The 18532-nt window shown below is 43.4% G+C and overlaps 2 protein-coding genes across 2 annotated transcripts; both read left to right on the forward strand.

Moving 5' to 3' along the window:
• The first annotated feature begins 2288 nt into the window (after positions 1–2288).
• LOC130194683 (uncharacterized protein C3orf20-like) lies at positions 2289–4134 on the forward strand. Its single transcript, XM_056415720.1, has 5 exons — positions 2289–2338; positions 2514–2630; positions 3088–3230; positions 3829–3900; positions 4018–4134. Exons 1-5 carry the CDS (start codon positions 2300–2302, stop codon positions 4118–4120), a joined length of 474 nt encoding a protein of 157 aa, XP_056271695.1. The 5' UTR covers positions 2289–2299; the 3' UTR covers positions 4121–4134.
• A 900-nt stretch (positions 4135–5034) lies between these two features.
• Positions 5035–18181, forward strand: LOC130195494 (FYVE, RhoGEF and PH domain-containing protein 6-like). The gene is made up of 21 exons (XM_056417042.1): positions 5035–5108; positions 6030–7971; positions 9731–9880; positions 10054–10113; positions 10481–10511; positions 12706–12857; positions 13366–13522; positions 13660–13747; positions 14236–14286; positions 14381–14439; positions 14529–14600; positions 15087–15155; positions 15597–15680; positions 15789–15868; positions 15999–16101; positions 16243–16389; positions 16518–16623; positions 17115–17209; positions 17290–17418; positions 17509–17648; positions 17736–18181. The coding sequence occupies exons 1-21, from the start codon at positions 5096–5098 to the stop codon at positions 17770–17772; spliced, it is 3765 nt and encodes a 1254-aa protein (XP_056273017.1). The 5' UTR covers positions 5035–5095; the 3' UTR covers positions 17773–18181.
• Positions 18182–18532: the final 351 nt, after the last annotated feature.

An 18532-nucleotide genomic window follows, 5' to 3' on the forward strand; every position in this document is an offset into this window, starting at 1 on the left:
TAAGAACAGAGAGACTGAGAGAGAGGTTCTTTTCTCAGGCCATCTCAGGCCGACAGGATTGTGAACCCACCACCACCACACCACCCCCCACACACACACACACACACACACACACACACAACACACACACACACACACACGTACACACAGTTGTTTGTGTTGTGTAAATGTTGTTGCTTGTATTTGCTGGTAATGTTCCTTTTTGCCTGTATTTTCACTGCATTTCACTGCACACCCTGTGTGTGTGTGTGTGTGTAAAAACATCATCAAAATCTGACAGGTTTTTATAACAGGGTAGAGGGCATGTATTAGATAACCAGGGATGAATTAATCACAGTTTATGAGTGCTTATCATAATGATAGCTATTATTTATTTTCACCCTTTTATATAAACCCGTAAATGTGTTTTTGTCTCCTATAGTTGTCGGATGTGATCTCTGTGAGGTTGCTCAGTGGCAGATCTGCCGTGCTCAGCTTCAGGTGTAACAACGAAAGTGTTCAACTTTCCCTTTTGGCTGTGTCCAACATCGACCAATCACAGGAAACAGTGAGATGACCAAGTAAAATGCGGGGACAAAATGTATTAGCTTTTTGATAGAAAATTAAAATCTATAACTTCTACTCTGAATTGACAGCCTTGTTTGCAGACTCAAGGAAAGTTTACTTCTGATTATGCTCAAGCCCTCTTGCTGGTGAGGAAGAGAAACCCCCCTGCTGTGAGCCAAGAGAGCGAGAGTGGCCTGCTCCCAACACCCGTAAGAGACGTTTGATCACCATATGAAGGCGTGATGTACATTTATGGTCTCAATACACCCGAATATCAAAACAACAGCCCAGGCTAAAAACAGATGTGACAATAATACCTGTGAAGAGGCTTTCACCGAGTCCCTTCGTATAAAACAGCTTGTAAAATGCCTTTTGTTGTTCTATATCATATCATCTAGCTCGCAGGTAATGATGGATGGCAGCTGTCTGTGTGCTCCCTGAAGGTCCTCCAGATGGGCAGAGAGGTGGAGGTGTTGGAGGAGCTGTCAGCACAGTGGAGAAGAAGAGGGCATGTTGACAGGGAGCTGAAGAGTCTTCAGCAGAGAGTCCGAAACGCCCTGGACGGCTGGCTGGAGTATTACCAGGTGGCCATTGGTACGTACCTGTCTGAGAATTCCAGCTTTTCTGAAATGTGCATTGTGTTTTCACGTTTCCCATCTGGGATGCACTGAATATTTTGAGGTATTAAAGTGTGCCTTTCAACAACAATAAAGTGACTTTGAGCCAATCTTGAGTTTTCAGGGTGATTCAGTGAAGCACACAAGTTACAATATCACCTCCTCCTGCAAACTCAACATTATTGAATAGTTCCATCAGGCTCTTGTTCACGGTCGCTTGTGTCACTCAGTGTCTGTGTGCATTTCTGAATGACCTCCTCCTCTCCTCCAGGTATCAAGTGTCCTCACATGGAGTGGATGTCAGATGCCCAACGGAGGACTAGTCTGAGGAGAGAGGTACAGTCTGCCGCTCTGCCCTCTCTGAACCCGCCTGAGCGGGCAGATGCTAAACCAGTCCAGCCTGAGGAGGGCAGGACTACGTTACTGGAGCTACACAGCCATCTGTCAGCATCAAAGAAAAAAACTCTGCACTCCTACCACAAGCTGCCAAGGTCTCTACCTACCTACCTTCCTAACTACCTAGACATACCTAGACATATCTATCTATCTATCTATCTATTTACCAAGACATACCTAATCCTACCTAGACCTACCTACCTACCTAGACCTAACTACCTACCTACCTAGACCTACCTACCTACCAATTAAATAGAAGCCAGTGATTATTTTTTTAGTAGTGAGAGAAACACATTTTGTATTGATCAGTTTCAAATGCTTCAGCTCTGCTAGACTTTGTAATATATAACATTTCACTGTCTTTACATTTAACTAGCTTCACTATCACCCCCCCCCCCCACCCTGCCAGGTCAGTGATTATTCCAAGCAGTGCAGACTTTCAGCCCTCCGCTGTCACCGGCTGTCCGGCCACGGCGTCGATCCTCCCCTCCATCCCCCCCTCCATCCCCCTGACAGGGTGCCCTGCTCTGCTGAGAGCTGCCCTGTTGGGGGAGGGGGGCCGCAGGAGGTGCTGCTGCAGCGCTACACTGATGCCAGTGGTCACGGACCTGGAGTACGATGCCTTCGTTGTGGGCCAGCCGCCACACAGTCAACAGATCCTGGTGGTGTGCGTGACTCCGCCGCCCCGCCCCGTCAACGCGTGTGCGCTGTCCGACCAGGACGCGCTGCACCAGCTTTACATGATGAGGAACAAGTGCCGAACCATGCCGTGCACTCAGGTGGGGACGTGTCTCACATGCAGGGGGTAGACAACATCTAAAAAAACACACTACGGAGCTATTTCTATTTTGCTATATACTGTATATATATACTCAGCCAGGTGCCATTGCAGAAGTATTTGCATCATTTGTTTATTGTATCACTGGAGGTACAATATATATTTTTTCAATCTAGTGCCAGAAGGATTCATTTCGCCTGGTGAGCTATGAGATGTCAACCGGGAAGCCCATCTGTGGAGGGGAGAACGTGCTGCTGCAGCAGCGGCACAACGCTGCTCCCGGAATGGCCCTGGTCAGTAAACCCACTCGGCTTGCCTCAAGGCTGCAGGCTCTGCTCGGTGCAGGATGTCATGGCTCCCACTGGGTGGCAGCAGCAGTGCTTGCCTTAAGCAGAGGAGGTGCTATGAAAGGGATGGGGTGAGGAAGACTGTGGTAAAGTGTCGTCTTTTTAGAGAAAGCCCGGGCCTTTATCATACCATGACTGTCGGCTAGCAAGCAGTGAGCGGTTCTTAATTACAAAAGGCGTGGTCTAATCTTTAGCCCAAAGTCATGACAGCTGCTCCACGGATTTTTGCTGTGAAATGAAAACGTTTCCGTTGGTCCATGAATCAAACAGACGTCCTCGTCTTACTCACATTGTATACACACACTGTGGGATCTTCTGTTGTGAAATCCAAAAAATAAATCCACATCATGACTAATGTCCATTTCCAGACATTTAAAGTACATTCTCTGTGTTCTTGAGCTAGATGTACATCAGAGGGAAGCTGCTGTTTGTGGGCCACATATTCAGTGGTCACAGCTGCTCCGTCACGGACCTTCAAAAGCAAATCTCCAGAACCAGGGGAGACTACAGATTAGGTCTAAGTCTCTCTTCAGACTACAAATGCAGGTACTACTACACCATACTATCGAGTGAATCTGATGCACTGTAAGAACCTGAATCATAGCTGTAATGTAGTGTAAATGTAACAGGATTCAGTGATTATTGTGAAATGTAAAGCACATTCAAGGTGAATCATTTCACTAAAATACATTTATGTAATAAATAATTTGATTTGACAAAGTTTACTTCTTCTAATATGTTCATCAGTGGTGGAAGAAAAAGCAGAAACTCACTGTTAATTACTTCTTTACAAGTACCAGCATTTAAATATCTACTGAAGTAAAAGTATGAAAGTATTAGGAACAAGTATCAAAAGTAAAAGTACTCTAGCAGAATAACCCTTGTCAGTCTTCTATAATTCGATTAATTATATTACGTATGAATATGCAAGCAATACTTTAATTGTGTAGTTGGTTGAGCTGAAGTTAATTTGATGTGCGTTATGTGCATTTAGGTAGTTTAATCAAAAGTCAGCTGGTCCAACAGTTCTTTTAGTATATGAAATACCCTAAAATGTTCAATTCTCAAGTAAAGTACAAGTATCTCCAACTGGTATGCTTTACTTTCCACCACAAGTGTTGCTAGTTTTCTGTTATTTCTGCAGTGATACAGTCAACACACCTGCAGCCACAGACCCACTGACTTCTTCAGTGGAAGAGGAAAAGGTCAATGAGAGGTTTGCGACTGAATTTTATATTTTGTATGCTGACTGCAAATACATTTTCCGCATACTTTTTTACTGTCAACACAGTGTTATTGATGATTCACCTGCCTGATATATTCTCCCTCACAGAAAAAACAATCAGCTTCCTGGTGTGTCACAAGGACCGAGAGACTTCTTTACCAAACCACTGAAGACTCCAGCGCTCACCCGTGTTCCTGTCATCACACACTGACTATGCTCCAGTGATGGGTTTACATCCATATCGGTCCACTTGTAGTTATTAAAAGGTCTCAAAACTGCATCAACTGTGGGTTAATTGTTTTTACTTTAATATGCAATCAAACTGCAAATGCAACTTGGAGTTGCTGAATTGGCAATTTTGTTTTCAACCTTTAGGCTTAACAGGCAACTCTGTCATCAAAGATAATCCGTGACAGCTGATGTTTCAGTTTTCTTTTCCATTTTCTGTAAATATAAAAAAGGAACATTTGAATTCATTGTAATATTTTTATGAGCAGATTTAATAAAACACAAAAACTATAAAAATATTTTAAAATCTCATGTCAAAGGATCTTGACAAGCTGCCATTCAAGTCCCTCCCAGAGCTGTTCCCTGTAAGAATGACTGACAATGAACCCGGTGATAAAGTAACAGCATGTTGAAAAAAACAACCATAAAAAACGTACTTCCTCAACTGCACATTAAATATAGCTCAAAAAGCATCAGCTGCCTCCCACTCACATTTAAAGTCCATAAATAATACTACTGGTGTTAATATTAGCAATCATGATGATGCATGTGGAAATTTTGTGGGAGGAAATTGCCGTGTAATGATGAGCAAGTAATAATGCAATTATGTAGACATGTTAATCGGATGGCGGAGAGTGTGTAGAAGAGAGTGTTGCACTCTATATTCACAACACTTTAACTGTTGTTGTTGACCGACCTGGCAACCTGTGGCCCCAGAGGACCCCTAGTGGAGCGGGGAAGGAAACAAAGAGGAAGCTCTTCGGCTCTTGTCGCTGGCAGCCAGTCATCCAGCCGATGAGCACCGACTGCAGCAGGATCGACATGTGTCGGATCGCTGAAGCGCTGCGAAGCTCCGTTTCTACCACATGACTTATCGACGGCTTGCGATGGATCCGGACACCGACCAAGGTTACTGATTGTTGAGAATTGACAAAAGCCAAGCGAAGTGAGTGAAGCGATGATGAACTCAGGTAAGTGACGGAAACCCGATGATTGCTCTGGTCAAACATTTGTTAGTGGCTGCGCGGTCACAAAGGACAACAAACAAATTAAAACAAACCGGAAGTTGAACGTCGACAGAACCGTGTGTTTATTTATATTAGTTAATTTTATTTCTGAGGGACAGTATAAGATCAATTGTCGTATGAAAAAAGTCTGACTGCATGCATGTGCACGTATGTAAATTAAAGAGAAGTATTATCGGTGTTTGTGACACATCCCACCCATGTTCCTGTCGATAAACCTAAGTAAAAATTCCCTAGTGTTTGCGTAGACTTGGAGATTGTTTGGTGTCACACCTGTGGCTTATTGAATCAGGAAATATGTGCCGAGGGAAGAAAAACAACAACAATATTCCTCCTGCCAGCAGGTCAACATGATATCGACAGAACGTGTTCAGGACACATGTAGGCCTACCAGGTTGCAGGACTCGTCAGTTCCTGCATCCCCTCCACCATTTATCTCTCACTCTTCATCTACCATCTGCCCCTCCTTCTCCTCCTCCTCCTCCTCCATCTGTTGACAAGTAACATAAGCCGGATTACTGTGCTTTTGTATGTTTTGAGTGGCAAACATAAGCCATGTGATATTTGAACCCCGTGGAGAGGTAGTTTGGTACTTTACAGCAGGTTTACACTAAGCTGTCACTAGGTTAGGATCAGTGTGACAGGACCGAAGAGTTAAAGAGAGACCGTCATTAGGGCAACATCTGTCAGACGAGTGAAAACGCATCAAATATACCATCTGGATAGTCAGAATGCGCTATTTATAATGTCACATTAGATCCATAATCTTTTTGATGCCTCTCAGATATGAATCTGAGGAACATGTATTCAGAGGATAAAACGTTGCATACAATCCTAAATGCACATCTCTTGTTTTTCTCTCCTCAGGCATGCAGAAGCCACCTTTGGCCCCAAAACCAAAGCTGGCCCAGCCCCAGAGGCCAGGGCCGTCTCCCTCAACCCAACGAAGAGACTGCCTCGCACTTCCGTCTCCTGGCACGCAGAGGACGGTCAAACCAGTCCTGGCCCCCAAACCCTGCCTCTCCAAGCTCACCACTGTTGTCGAATCCAAACGGCTCGCCACAAAGAGCCAGCTCCAAACATCTGCAACAGAAACCCCACGCATCGGCGGCCTTCTTAACTCCCAAAATGGAATACAGCAAGAGAACAAAAAGTCAGATTGGGATTACATTATTCCCATTTGCCTGTGTAGCCAGGAACACTGCATGTGCTACATGTCGGCAAACGGAAGGCTTCCCCCTCCACCTCGAGGAACTGCGAACAACAGAGGAGACAAAACGGACAATGCTCAGTGCAAAAATATGAACACGTCCACCAATAATCACCTCGCAAACCATAAACGTCTTCAAGAATCCTATACTTCGGATAAACTTCTCAACACTGACAACACCGGCGGTCCCGAGGTGACCGCTCGGCCGTCCTTACCTCACAGGACATGGAGCGATGAGGCGAACGGTAACGTGACGCCTCCGAGTGCACCTGGGCGCGGACCAGAGGAAGACGCTCTTGGCTCGGAGCAGATGTCTCGTGTCCCCCGGCCCAAACCAGGCCCAGCAGCCTCTAGGAAGCCCATCCCTGTCCCTGTACCACGGAAACCCAGGACCGCTGTGCTGGCCCTTCAGGAAAAGGTGGAGGAGGAGGAGGAGGGTGGAGAGATCGTAAGCCAGGAAGGGAGGGAAATGAACGTCAAAGAGGTGAAGGTGTCGCCAGAGGGGAAAGGCAACTCATCCCCGTCTGTCAGTGTACTGCCTATATTTCTGTCTGCGAGAAAAACGTGCGCTCAGCCAGCTCCTCCGCCCAGGAAAAGGCCTCTACTGTCTGCACCTGAGAAAGCAGCAACCTCTGCCCCGCACACTCCCCCGAAGGATGTGCAGGAGGAAGACCTGGGTTGGGACAGCAGCGTCCAGGAGATGGAGGTATCGGTGGACAAGGAGGATGACGAGGCGGAGAAGGAAGGAACGCTTGGCGAGGAGGCTGTCTACAGTGACTTCACTCAAAGTCCTCCTCCTACAAGTCCGCTCCATCACCCGGAGCCGCAGCCTCCTGCCGTCACTGTGGCAGCGGAGTACGAGGTGGTCAAGGTGGCTCCCAAGAAGCCCGAGACTAACGGCAGCCCGATGGCACGGATGCAGAGGACGGGATCTTCCGAGTGTGAACTAGGGGGCGGTGAGAAAAGTCCGGGCCTTCCTACGCAGCGTCGTGTTTTGAAGGACCGAGTGACGAGGGAGCTGCCTTTGCCTCCCGTGGAGAAAACGAGCAGGAAAAAAAAGTGTGTTCGGTTCAGCCCGGGCAAGCCGAGAGCCAAGTCGTTCTCTGGCGCTGACATCTTTCGCTCCGACGGACAGAAGAGGATCTCTTTCCGGAAACTGCTGGACTTGAAGCTCGCCGTGAAGATGCTTCCTAAGCTGTTAGCAAAAGGAGGCCAGAGCTCAGACTGCACCGCGAACGACGTGGAACAAAGTGTGGACGGGGACCAAGAAGGATGTCAGAACCTCCTCGGGAATCCCGGGGCTCAGCGTAAATTCTCCGGACCGCTAAACGGAGTCGAGCAAAGCGTGGACGGAGAGGATTTATCTTCTGGAACAGAACCAGATGTTTTCTACGAGAACATGCCTCTCTATGATGAGATATCAGACTACATGAATGTGCCCCCCGTGGGAGGGGTAGATGCATCTCCGCGGGCCTCCACCTCACAGCTCGCCGACTGGCAGTATAATGACGAGGGCATTTATGAGGAGCAGGAGCCATATATGTCCTTTGAGAAAAACCCTGTGCTGCTGCAGTGTCAGACGCCAACAGAGTGCGACAGGTAGATTATGATGGTTTGGTTTCTTGTCTCTTTTTCCTCACATCTTTGGTTTGGCTTCACAGAAACCTTCATCTTTAAAATATTTAGTTAATTACGCAAAGTATTTGTGTGTCATTTGTAAAAAAAGGGAAGGACACTGTTTAGTATGACACATTGTGTCTTTTGTTGCCACTTCCTGTCAGGTGAGTTTGTCTAGTGTCATGACACGCGTCCTCCGCTTCTCAGGTGTGGATGAGTTGTCGGTTTGGATCGCAAAGAAATATCTTCATGCCATAAATTGTTATCGGAGGTGACTCCAACACAACAGAGAAGTGTGTTTTTGGCACTTTGCAATGTGTTTTTATGTTTGTGGACAGATTTTTTTCCTCAATTCTATCATGTTGAAATAAACATGCCGATCGGTCTGAGAAAGGTTGATGGAAGTCAGGTGGGAGGAAGTCGGGAAGGCACCATAGCCATGGAATCTAGTTCGGGTTTTAAGAGATCTGTTGCTGGTATTTTTCCCTTCACTTAAATGCAGTGGAGTTGATTGAGTTTCATTTGTGATGCTCAAAGCAATGACAAAGTATAACCAGAAAGCATCTTAATGTTCAAGATTCAAGATATTTTGTTGTTGTCACATGCACGTTAACGGACAGTCGCGTACTTCGCTCTGTCGTCCTTCCACACAGTATTACAATAACTTACGGTTAAATAATTTTAATTTAGAATATATAGAATAAGGAGAAATATATAGAGGAACAGAAAAGTGAGAACAGTATTGCACAATCAGTTCCACTGAGTGTATGAGGTAATGTTGCTTTGCATTATCCACTGAGCTCGCTGTCCTAAAAGAAATAAAAAAAACGGTCTCAATAACAGTTAGATTTATGAGTAAAGACACTTCTCAAAGACATATTAATGACAATCAAACTTAGCATGTTGTACATTCTTGGTAGTAATGTTTATAATTAGCTCTTTATGCAGAAAACTCCTGTTTTGCATCATGAGGGAAAAATAGGATTACCGTTTGTGTAACTGCTCAGCTTAGTGTTTCTCCCCTCTTTAGCTCAAACTGCAACAATCACATGCCAAAAAGACATTAAGCAGGTCACAAACGGAGAGCAGCTCAATGCAACAGGCTTTGTGAACATACCACAGTGTGAAGGACCCACAGACTCCAGTTTATTTAGTTTGCGGCTCAGCCTAGGCCTATTTCTTCCTCTGCAGTTTTGTTCAGGGCGGGGCCGTTGCCTCGCATGCTCCCCTCGGGAATTGTGACATTTTAGATATGAAGTTTCTTTTTGCTGCAGCTTGTTAGCTGTTCAAATGTTGTCACATAACAGCTCTATGTGGGATGATTAGTGGTTTGCAGGTCTTCTGTTTAGGTTGGACAAGTCAAGCGTCGCGTGAGCGCGTTGATGGTTATCTTTAAATGTTTTTTTTTGATTGCGTCAAGTGTTCCTGTTTCCTGTGTGCTCTTTGTTGTTTGACTCCCACTTGATCAGAGCACGACATGTTTGACTCGACTGAATGATTATGTGCTGTCTTTTCTTACAAACCTCATCTCTGTCTTCCTCTTCTATATTGATCATTCTCTTTTTCTTGTACTTGTTTTGTACTAATCATGCGTCACGTGAATAATCTGGTCGTGTGCTGCGTTCAGGGTTTTTATTAAAGGCCTGCAGGCGGCTTCTGTCTGCCCAAAACACCTTTTTAGTATGGTTCCTTCATGCTCTTCTTTTCTCCTCCGACCCTAACATCCTTCCCCTGTTGACAGAATCTCTGTCGACGAGGAGGTGAGGCCCCTGGATGACGGCCCCTCAGATGAGGAGTTCTTGGCCAACACCTCCGAGGACGATGGCAGCTCCGTCTCCAGTAAAGGAGACCCTGAGCAGCCGGAGGAGAGTCCGGTGAGAAGCCGACAGATGTTTGAATTCGGTCTCTGGGGGTGTTTAGAAATACTTCCTGGAATCTTTATAAGTAATATTATGATGCACAGCGTTAATCTGCTTTGAACAGTTTTACAGTGAACAACCCATGGATTTGTTATAGTGCGTTGTAATTCTAAGTCTGTGTTTTTGCACCTTTTGTTCGACAGAGTGCGCAGAAGAAGAGCAAGCTTCACCACATCGCCACAGAAATTATGAGCTCTGAGAGTGTGTAAGAGTCTTAATTTGTTTTTCTTTAAGTGTAGGTTCACTCAAATTATGAGCTTTTTAAAACTATATACCACTTACATTGAAAGGTGTTAAGCCATGGGGATGATTTGGTTTGAAGTGCCCAGGTTTTGAGGTTTCTGCCTCGACACCATTTCAATCATTGGGTCCAATTGTATTATTGCTATTCACCCCCACTGTATTATGAAGAGACATATACCTTCAAATATAGGCAAATAATAAAGAATGATCAGTCACCACTTAGATAAGTGAGTTTTTTGTGTCTTATGTGGAAGAAACTCTTTGCTTCCTCAAAACCTAAAATCAATCATAACATTATAACTTAACTTTCAAATTCTGTGGTTTTTTAGGTTCGTCGATGTCCTGAAGTTGCTTCATGTCGTAAGTACCATCAACCTTAATCAAAATGTCCTAAAATAATTAATCAAAAGATATTTTAATTTCCCAAGTGGATAGGAAATTATTAATAAGAGTACAGAAATCAACCACATGTGAAATGGCGTTCATGAAAGGCAGCTAAAAACCATTAATATTGAACAAATTATCATATTCACTGGTTTTAAAATAAATTGGCCATCTTTATCTATATTAAGCGTGTTGAGGAAGTTTTACTTTGACTCTCTGTATGTTTTATCTGGTGTTAGTCTTCCACGTGAGTCCACATTCTCCATATGCGTTTGATTATGCCGGCCACAGGGCACACCCCCTTGCAGGATAAGACCCAACTCCTTCCAGTCTCCACCGCACTGCTCACATTCCTCGTGGTTTCCCCCCTGGCTTTCTCAATAATAGTGGGATCTGACTGCAAAACCATACACTTCTGGACTTCAGTGGACTTAGATGTTGTCAGACATGTAATCTGTAACCGATACAAGCCAACGAAAGGATATGATGATCAGGTTTCTGTGTTGTGCTTCCCTTAAAAATATGTTTGAGCTACATGAGCGTTTGTATTGTTAGATCTGTTGAACTATAACTTACTTTGAACCATTGCCCTCTCGTAATCTCAAAACAGAAACCCTCTTCTGTTGCAGCCACTAAATTGGTATAAAATGTAGATTAAATGAATGAAGGACCAACAATCCCCCCCCCCCCCCACACACTCACTCTCTCTGACAACAAATCAGAATCAGAATCAGAATCAGAATTGTATTTATTGCCAAGTAGGTTTTCACCTACCTGGAATTTGTTCTGGTGTATGGGTGCATACAGTGAACATAAAAGGGAGTGTAGGAGCTCAGGAATGAACGCAGCAGACGAGGCTGATCTGTTTGGCTGCACACCTGTGTGGCCGCTTATTCCACTCTCGCAAACAAATCCCCCGTCACACCGACATCTCTCAACGCCATTTCGTTGCCCTGGTTACAATACCAGCTCTTAAAGGGTGCGTGAGGCATGTTATGCGGTGCCTTGTCGAACTTAAAGACCAGAATCTAATATATAAATGTAGTCACCGTTAATTCAACTATGTCAATTATTTCAATAACTCAGAGAAGGTCATCTTCAAAACGGATCTCCACAACATTGTATTCACCTAATTTCACCTTTTTGTGGCCACAGTGTTGGTTCACCTCAAAGTCCTTTTTTGTATTTTTTTTCTGCCTCTTTATCTGAACAACAAAAGGATGTTTGGAAAGACGAAGGTCTCAAAACAGGATTGCAGTGTGACTGAGTCAGAACCGATGACTCCTCACTGCAGAGCACTGGCAGGAAATGCTTTGGTCTCTGCAGACTGTAGAGGAATGAAGTCCAGTGATGACGATCAGTCATACCTAGTTCATAAGAATGTAGAGGGGACTTGGTATTCGTTAATCTTCTCCATCTGTGCCAGGCACTCTGATTGATGATAACACCACGTGCTAATGTGTTGTGGTTTTTTTGATCGGAGATACAAGCTCAGCGGTATTTTTCCGCATACTGCTGCGCTCTGTGCCCCGTCGCTGTCTCTCTCCGGGAGCAGAAAGCTGAGGAAAGGCTTGATTCTGAACTGGATTAAAATGATCTGTTTTCAAAAGTAGATGTGTGTAAGTAAACGCATGCAGAAGAACCACAGCTCCTCGTCCTCTCTGTTGTTGTCTGCTTGACTTATGAGGAGAACATATTCCCTTTCTGCTGGTTCAGTCACGTCTCTATTTTAATCTTTTCTTATCATCCAGATTTTGTTCTAATTCTTTGCCAAATCCTTTTCCGCATGACGCACCTCCTTTGCTGTCGGCTCACACACATTTACCACAGGAGCTCTACTGGGGCAGTTTTATTTGCCATGTGTCCTCATAAACTACCCAAAAACTCCACATCATCAGAAAAGGAAGCAGAGACCGCATCCTCAGGCTCTCTTGTTCTCCTTTTTTCTTTCTTCTTCTTTTTGGTTTGGATTCATGAAACGCTGGACATTTTAAAAAAAATGCGTAATGTGATTCAGGTGTGTGTGTAGGTCATGGGGTCAGGACACTGAAGGTTTCTGGAGCTTATCTGTGTTTTATTTGTATTACACCTCTCCATATCTCTATGTGTGCCTGAGTTCCTGTATTTGACCATCTGACTCTTGATCTGTGGGACTCGATCTGATCCGCAGGACTTCCGTGACGCCGTGTCCACGGCGGCTCGTCAGAGTGGGAAGCCTGTGATCGAGGAGCGTCTTCTCAACCAGATTCTGTACTACCTCCCGCAGCTCTACGAACTCAACCAAGACCTGCTGAGAGAACTGCAGCAGAGCGTAGCCGAATGGTACAACAGAATCCTGAAAAAGTGTTTTTAACATGTGTATCATGATCAACGAGTAGCTCAAAGAACAACAAGAGCACCTACAAGATATGGCACAAGGTGTATGAAAGCACCTGTAAATGTGTCACGTGGGGGGCGGGGCGTTACATCATTTGGGCCATTTTATAGAAATGTTGACATCACTGAATAAAACGATATTGCTGGCCAATATATGGAAAAATGTAGATGTCACGATATAAGACTAGTTTTTGGAATATGGCATGAGTAGTGTTTTTCCCTGGGTTTAAAGGGAGCATTACAGTAAAGTGATGTAATCATCTGTAATTAACTTATTTTATTTGCTGCATATCGCCCCGCCCTACTGTATATAATGTATACAGTAGGGCGGGGCGATATTTTGTATATAATGTATATGTGTACATATTTTATTATCATTACAGGAATACAGCTTTGTTCCAGATACATTCACAAGGAGTGTCTTTGATCTAATTCGACTTTATTCTTCGTAAAGGGATGAGAATGCACAGCTAGCAGACATTTTCCTGAAGAAAGGGCCCTATCTGAAGATGTACTCCACATACATTCGCGAGTTTGACAAGAATGTGGCTCTACTGGAAGAGCAGACGAAGAAGAACCCGGCATTCGGCGCGGTGGTTCGGGAATTTGAGGTAACGAGGCTTGCCTGACCAGTTTTCACCGTCTGAGGGGGCGTGTCTGTTTGGTCACTGAGGTTCCATTGTTGATGCTTGTGAATGTGAGGTTGCTTCCTGAAATTTGTGTTCTCTTTTTTGTGTGTGTGTCTTAGGCTAGTCCACGATGTGCTAACTTGGCTCTGAAGCATTACCTACTGAAGCCTGTTCAGAGGATTCCTCAGTACCGGCTGTTGCTTACAGGTACATCTGCATTTTCATAACATTAATCACTCATCACTTCATCCACAATATCTGTTGGTCCCTTCGTCGTTGTAGTTATGAACTCAATGTTGCATGTCAGACCAACCTGTAGTGTCTCATTATTGGCATCATGCTGCCCTCTGGTGTCCAGGCAAACGGAAATAGTTTAGAATTTTCTCCTTCAATCCCTGTAAAATAAGATTTTTGAAGTTCAGCCCAAATCCGATTTGGTGACATAACACAAGCTTCAACATGAGTGAGCTTAGGGTTTCAAGAGTCTAATGGATGAGGGTCGCTCCCTCTGGAGCAAAATGTGAAGAATGTTCCTCACGTCGCGCTTGTATAATTGTATTACGTCAGCACTAAGGATTTTAACTTCAGATTACGTGTCAGGAATGTCCTGTACAACACTGAGCACTTGTAAAACAGTAGATAACGTTGTTTCTACGGTTGCCCCTGGCTCTAAAACGTCTCTTATTGTGTTTCAGACTATCTAAAAAACCTGTCTGAAGAATCACGCGACTACAAAGACACACAAGGTAAACCCAAGGTCTTTGAACATGCTGTCAGTGAAATGTAAACACTGTCTCTCATATATGTGATGTACAACTTTTCACATTTCTATCCACTCAGCTGCTCTTGAAATAGTGAAAGAGGTGGCCAATCATGCCAACGACATCATGAAACAAGGGGTGAGAACCAACAAGAAATGAGTCGTATTTATTAACGCCTTGATAAAATGCTCCGTACGCGTTGCTGACGTCCTCTCTGGTTCTCTCAGGATAACTTCCAGAAGCTGATCCAGGTGCAGTGCAGCCTCAACGGCCACCATGAGATAGTCCAACCTGGACGGGTGAGGCCATGTACATTTCTCTTGGATTTGTTTTGCGTTTTGCTCTTTTATATAAAACCATCTCTAAATCACTTGACAACTTGAAGTACTTGTAGTTTGTGTTGGCTCAAAAGCTAAGAGTTGGAGTTCAGGCTGGACTTTGAAAGTAGTTTAGGGTTAGAAACAATCTCACATTAAGGCTCAAAGTTAACTCAAAAGTCATTGATTTCACCAATTAATCAAATGTATGCATTTTTAATACAGTTGTGTATTGAGCGTTTACTCATATTACATAATCAGTTATTTCATTTTAAGTCATAAAATGTAGGGCTTCTTGTAGTAATTACGATCATTTCCTGCAAATAACATTAGCAAAATGACTTATCTGTGTCATGCTTTCTTTCAACCATAAATAGTGCTTCATTTTAACATTTTAATTTTTAAGCTCAAGAGTCCAGAAATAGCCGTCATGACTGAATGTGATCTTGTGACATTGTTATGCTCCAGATCTTCCTGAAAGAGGGCACCCTGAAGAAGCTGTCGAGGAAGGGCATGCAGCCCCGAACGTTCTTCCTGGTACGGTGAAACAATCCATCTCTTCCTCCTCTAATTGAATGTGTATACATTATCATGGTGATACTGCAATGAGACAATCCTACCTTCAGTGTGTCCTGTGAAGATCGTTCTGTGTTTCTGCGAAGGCATTCTTTTCTAAGTAAGGCGTATCTATACATATTCATACATTCTTGTGTATCAGAACTACTGTCCTCTTAAGCTGCTGTAAAGATCCTGAGGGAGTTTAGATCAGAGACTATTTGGCTCCAAGGAGATGGAGCCCTTTGATGACGTGATCTCAAACTTGATAACCGCTCCGATGAGCCTAATGAAGCCAACCATATTTTCAAATATTTAAATAAATGTGTGTTTCCCAGTATTTTTCCAGCTTCTCTGTAGTGTATTTTAAAAAGACAGAAATGTTAATAGGTAAATAAAGTTTCTTTGTCATGTCTCCTTTAGTTTAACGACACATTGCTGTACACCACTCCTGTCCAGTCGGGCCAGTACAAGTTCAACAACCTGTTTTCTCTGGCTGGGATGAAGGTGAGAACTCCACTCTTTAATCCTTTGCACTCTTCATCTTTTCATATACGTCATCATCTCAGGATATGTGCTGTGCGGCCATCACTGATCACAATGAAATAATTGCAGGTTAGCAAACCCAGCCAAGAGGCCTACCAGAATGAGCTGAACATTGAGAGCGTGGAGCGCTCCTTCACTCTCTCAGCGAGGTAATGATCAGGAACAAAAGATATTCTCTTGGAAATTTCACAACATGTGTTGTTTCATAAGCGCCATCCTCTGTTTTAGGTCTGTAGATCCTGTGTGGGTGTGTCGTCACACTGTGTTTTCTCTCTGCAGTTCGGCCTCAGAGCGAGATGAATGGCTTAAGGCCATCTCCACGGCGATCAGTGTCTACACTAAGAAGAAGATCAGCTTCATATCTGGAAAACCTCCAGAAGAGGTAAAAAAACCACAATTTCAAGTGAACCTCATCTTCTGTTTGCAGTGTGTACTCTGGTATAGTAATGAATACAAAGTTCCTTTTGTAGGGTGTATATATATGAGTGATGAGAGTTAACTCCTTCATATTTTTTATATCCAGGTAGAGCTGAGAGATGGTGGTGAAGGTGCTCCTTTGGGATCCACAGCCCCGATATGGATCCCTGACCCGCGGACCACCATGTGTATGATCTGCACCTGTGAGTTCACCATAACCTGGAGACGACACCACTGCCGCGCATGTGGAAAGGTACGGATATAAAAGTCTCTCCCATCAAAGAAGAATCATAAATAAATTAGAGATGCCTTGTACAACTGCACGTTATAAAACGAGGAAGAAAAAAAAACTAATTTAATGCCTCTTTATGATCCCATCAGGTGGTGTGCCAGTCATGTTCCGCCAACAAATGCTGTCTTGAATACCGAAAGAACCAGTTGGCACGAGTGTGTGACCAGTGTTTTCCTATTCTTCAATTGCAGAAAAGTAAGCGTGACTTACTTCTATCATTGCTTGCGATATGATCCAAATAATCTGTCATTCTTACGTTGTCCTGGGCAGTGTAGATTCGACTCAGGTAATCCACTTGTTGTATGTACTTCGTATGTATTCAACCCGTGATTCGCGTCAAGCTTTTTAATAACGTCCCCCCTGAGAGATATGTTTTTGTTTGCACAAAACATGACTGTACAAACAATAATCATTGTGGTTGTTGATGCCAGTTAATGATTCATTAGAAATAGGAATATTGAACATAAAATGTGGTTTGTCTAATTGTCAGTTTTTTCATTGAGATTATTTGTGTATATATATTTTGGGAATTATGCATGCCTGTTATTCCTTTTATGCCCGTTTTATTAACATACAACAATCTCTTAAACCCCCTGCGGTACTTCAAAGCACCACTAGGGGCACTAGCACCCCATTTGAGAAACCCTGTAATAAACAACTGCATGTTCCACATTGGTGTGCATCAGGTGAACGAGCCCGCTCGGCAACCGTCTCCCATGGAAACAGAGCAACCTTTGCTTTCCCCAGGAAGCAGAAGAAGATACCCGCAGCACTCAAAGAGGTGCTGATTGATTTTGCCGTGATCAAGACACACTGTTGGTGATAACGAGCTGATATCTCATCAGATGTTTAATTTTTCAGGTGACGGCAAGCACAGACAACTCCTCCATGAGTGGGTATCTGCAGAGGTCAAAGAGCAATAAGAAGCAGGGGAAGAGGCTGTGGTTCGTTATCAAAGACAAAGTCCTGTATACATACGCTGCAAGTGAGGTACGACCTTGCATCAGTCAAAGCCCAGTGTCATGTTCTGATTGATTTAATGTCCATCTAACACCGGTCTTGTATCGTGTCTTTCTGCAGGACGTTGCAGCCTTAGAGAGTCAGCCCCTGTTGGGGTTCATGTTGAAAGTCGATTCATCAGAGAAGTTACAGTTTAAGCTTTACCACAAAAACACACTTCACTACATTTTTAAAGTCGACGACCTCGTAACAGCACAACGGTAAGGTACAAAGAAGGGTGATACTTATTGTTGCATAAAGTGACAGCCATAGTAATACAAATAATATATAACTATTTTTTTCAACAGATGGATCGACTCATTCAAAGACGCCACGGTGCTTTAATATTGCTTGACAGTGTGTGCGTGTGGCTGTTCATTATACTGTTTTACCTCAGTGTTCTCTGAAAAAACATCTGGAGACACTATAATAGTTGCACTGAAATGAAATAAAAAGATAGTATTTTATTGCTTCTATCAGTGTAATTACATTTTCCATAGTTTTTTAAAAGGATGGGAATTAGCCGTTAGTTTTGTTTATTAACATTTTTTTCTCCATTTCCATTCATGCAGTTTAAGAATCATATGCCCCAATCTGTGGCTATATTAGACCTTTTTTTGGTTACATTTTTACGTTTTTTAGTAATCGGCTTGCTTCTGTGCAGCACAGATTTGTTAATAAAAGCTTTTTGTCAATAGATGAATGTCATAACATTTTCATGACATTTACAATGGAATTTTTAGAGGTAAAAACATGTAATGTTTCTTGTAGTCTGAGAATGATCACTATTTCACACCAGTGTGTGTCTTGTTGTAGAACACACAATGTGCACGCATCATGCTTCTTCACACCTTTACTTTCCATCACTAACGTTTCTGTAACTCTGAGTCTAACCTAAGAGTTTTAATGGTGAATCAGGGTATGCTCACTGTTTGTATATTAACTGTACAATAATGGGTAATTCACCTAAGTAACTCATCCGGTTGTTTATTATGTCCCTACACACATCTGCTGTAAACAAAAAGGAATGTAAATGAAATGTTATTGATTTTCCATGAATCTTGCTTTTATTTAAATTCTGTGACTGTAAAATTCTTGTTGTACT

Source organism: Pseudoliparis swirei, chromosome 6 (assembly GCF_029220125.1).
Source record: "Pseudoliparis swirei isolate HS2019 ecotype Mariana Trench chromosome 6, NWPU_hadal_v1, whole genome shotgun sequence".
Lineage (NCBI taxonomy): Eukaryota > Metazoa > Chordata > Actinopteri > Perciformes > Liparidae > Pseudoliparis > Pseudoliparis swirei.

Bases quoted from the DNA above. Each gene is read 5' to 3' on its own strand.
- LOC130194683 (XM_056415720.1), top strand. From the start codon at position 2,300: ATGATGAGGAACAAGTGCCGAACCATGCCGTGCACTCAG. The intron at 2,631-3,087 runs GTCAGTAAACCC...TTCTTGAGCTAG, and splicing joins CTGCTCCCGGAATGGCCCTG to ATGTACATCAGAGGGAAGCT. The intron at 3,231-3,828 runs GTACTACTACAC...TTATTTCTGCAG, and splicing joins TCTTCAGACTACAAATGCAG to TGATACAGTCAACACACCTG.
- LOC130195494 (XM_056417042.1), top strand. The intron at 15,869-15,998 runs GTAATGATCAGG...TTCTCTCTGCAG, and splicing joins TCCTTCACTCTCTCAGCGAG to TTCGGCCTCAGAGCGAGATG. The intron at 16,102-16,242 runs GTAAAAAAACCA...TTTTATATCCAG, and splicing joins CTGGAAAACCTCCAGAAGAG to GTAGAGCTGAGAGATGGTGG.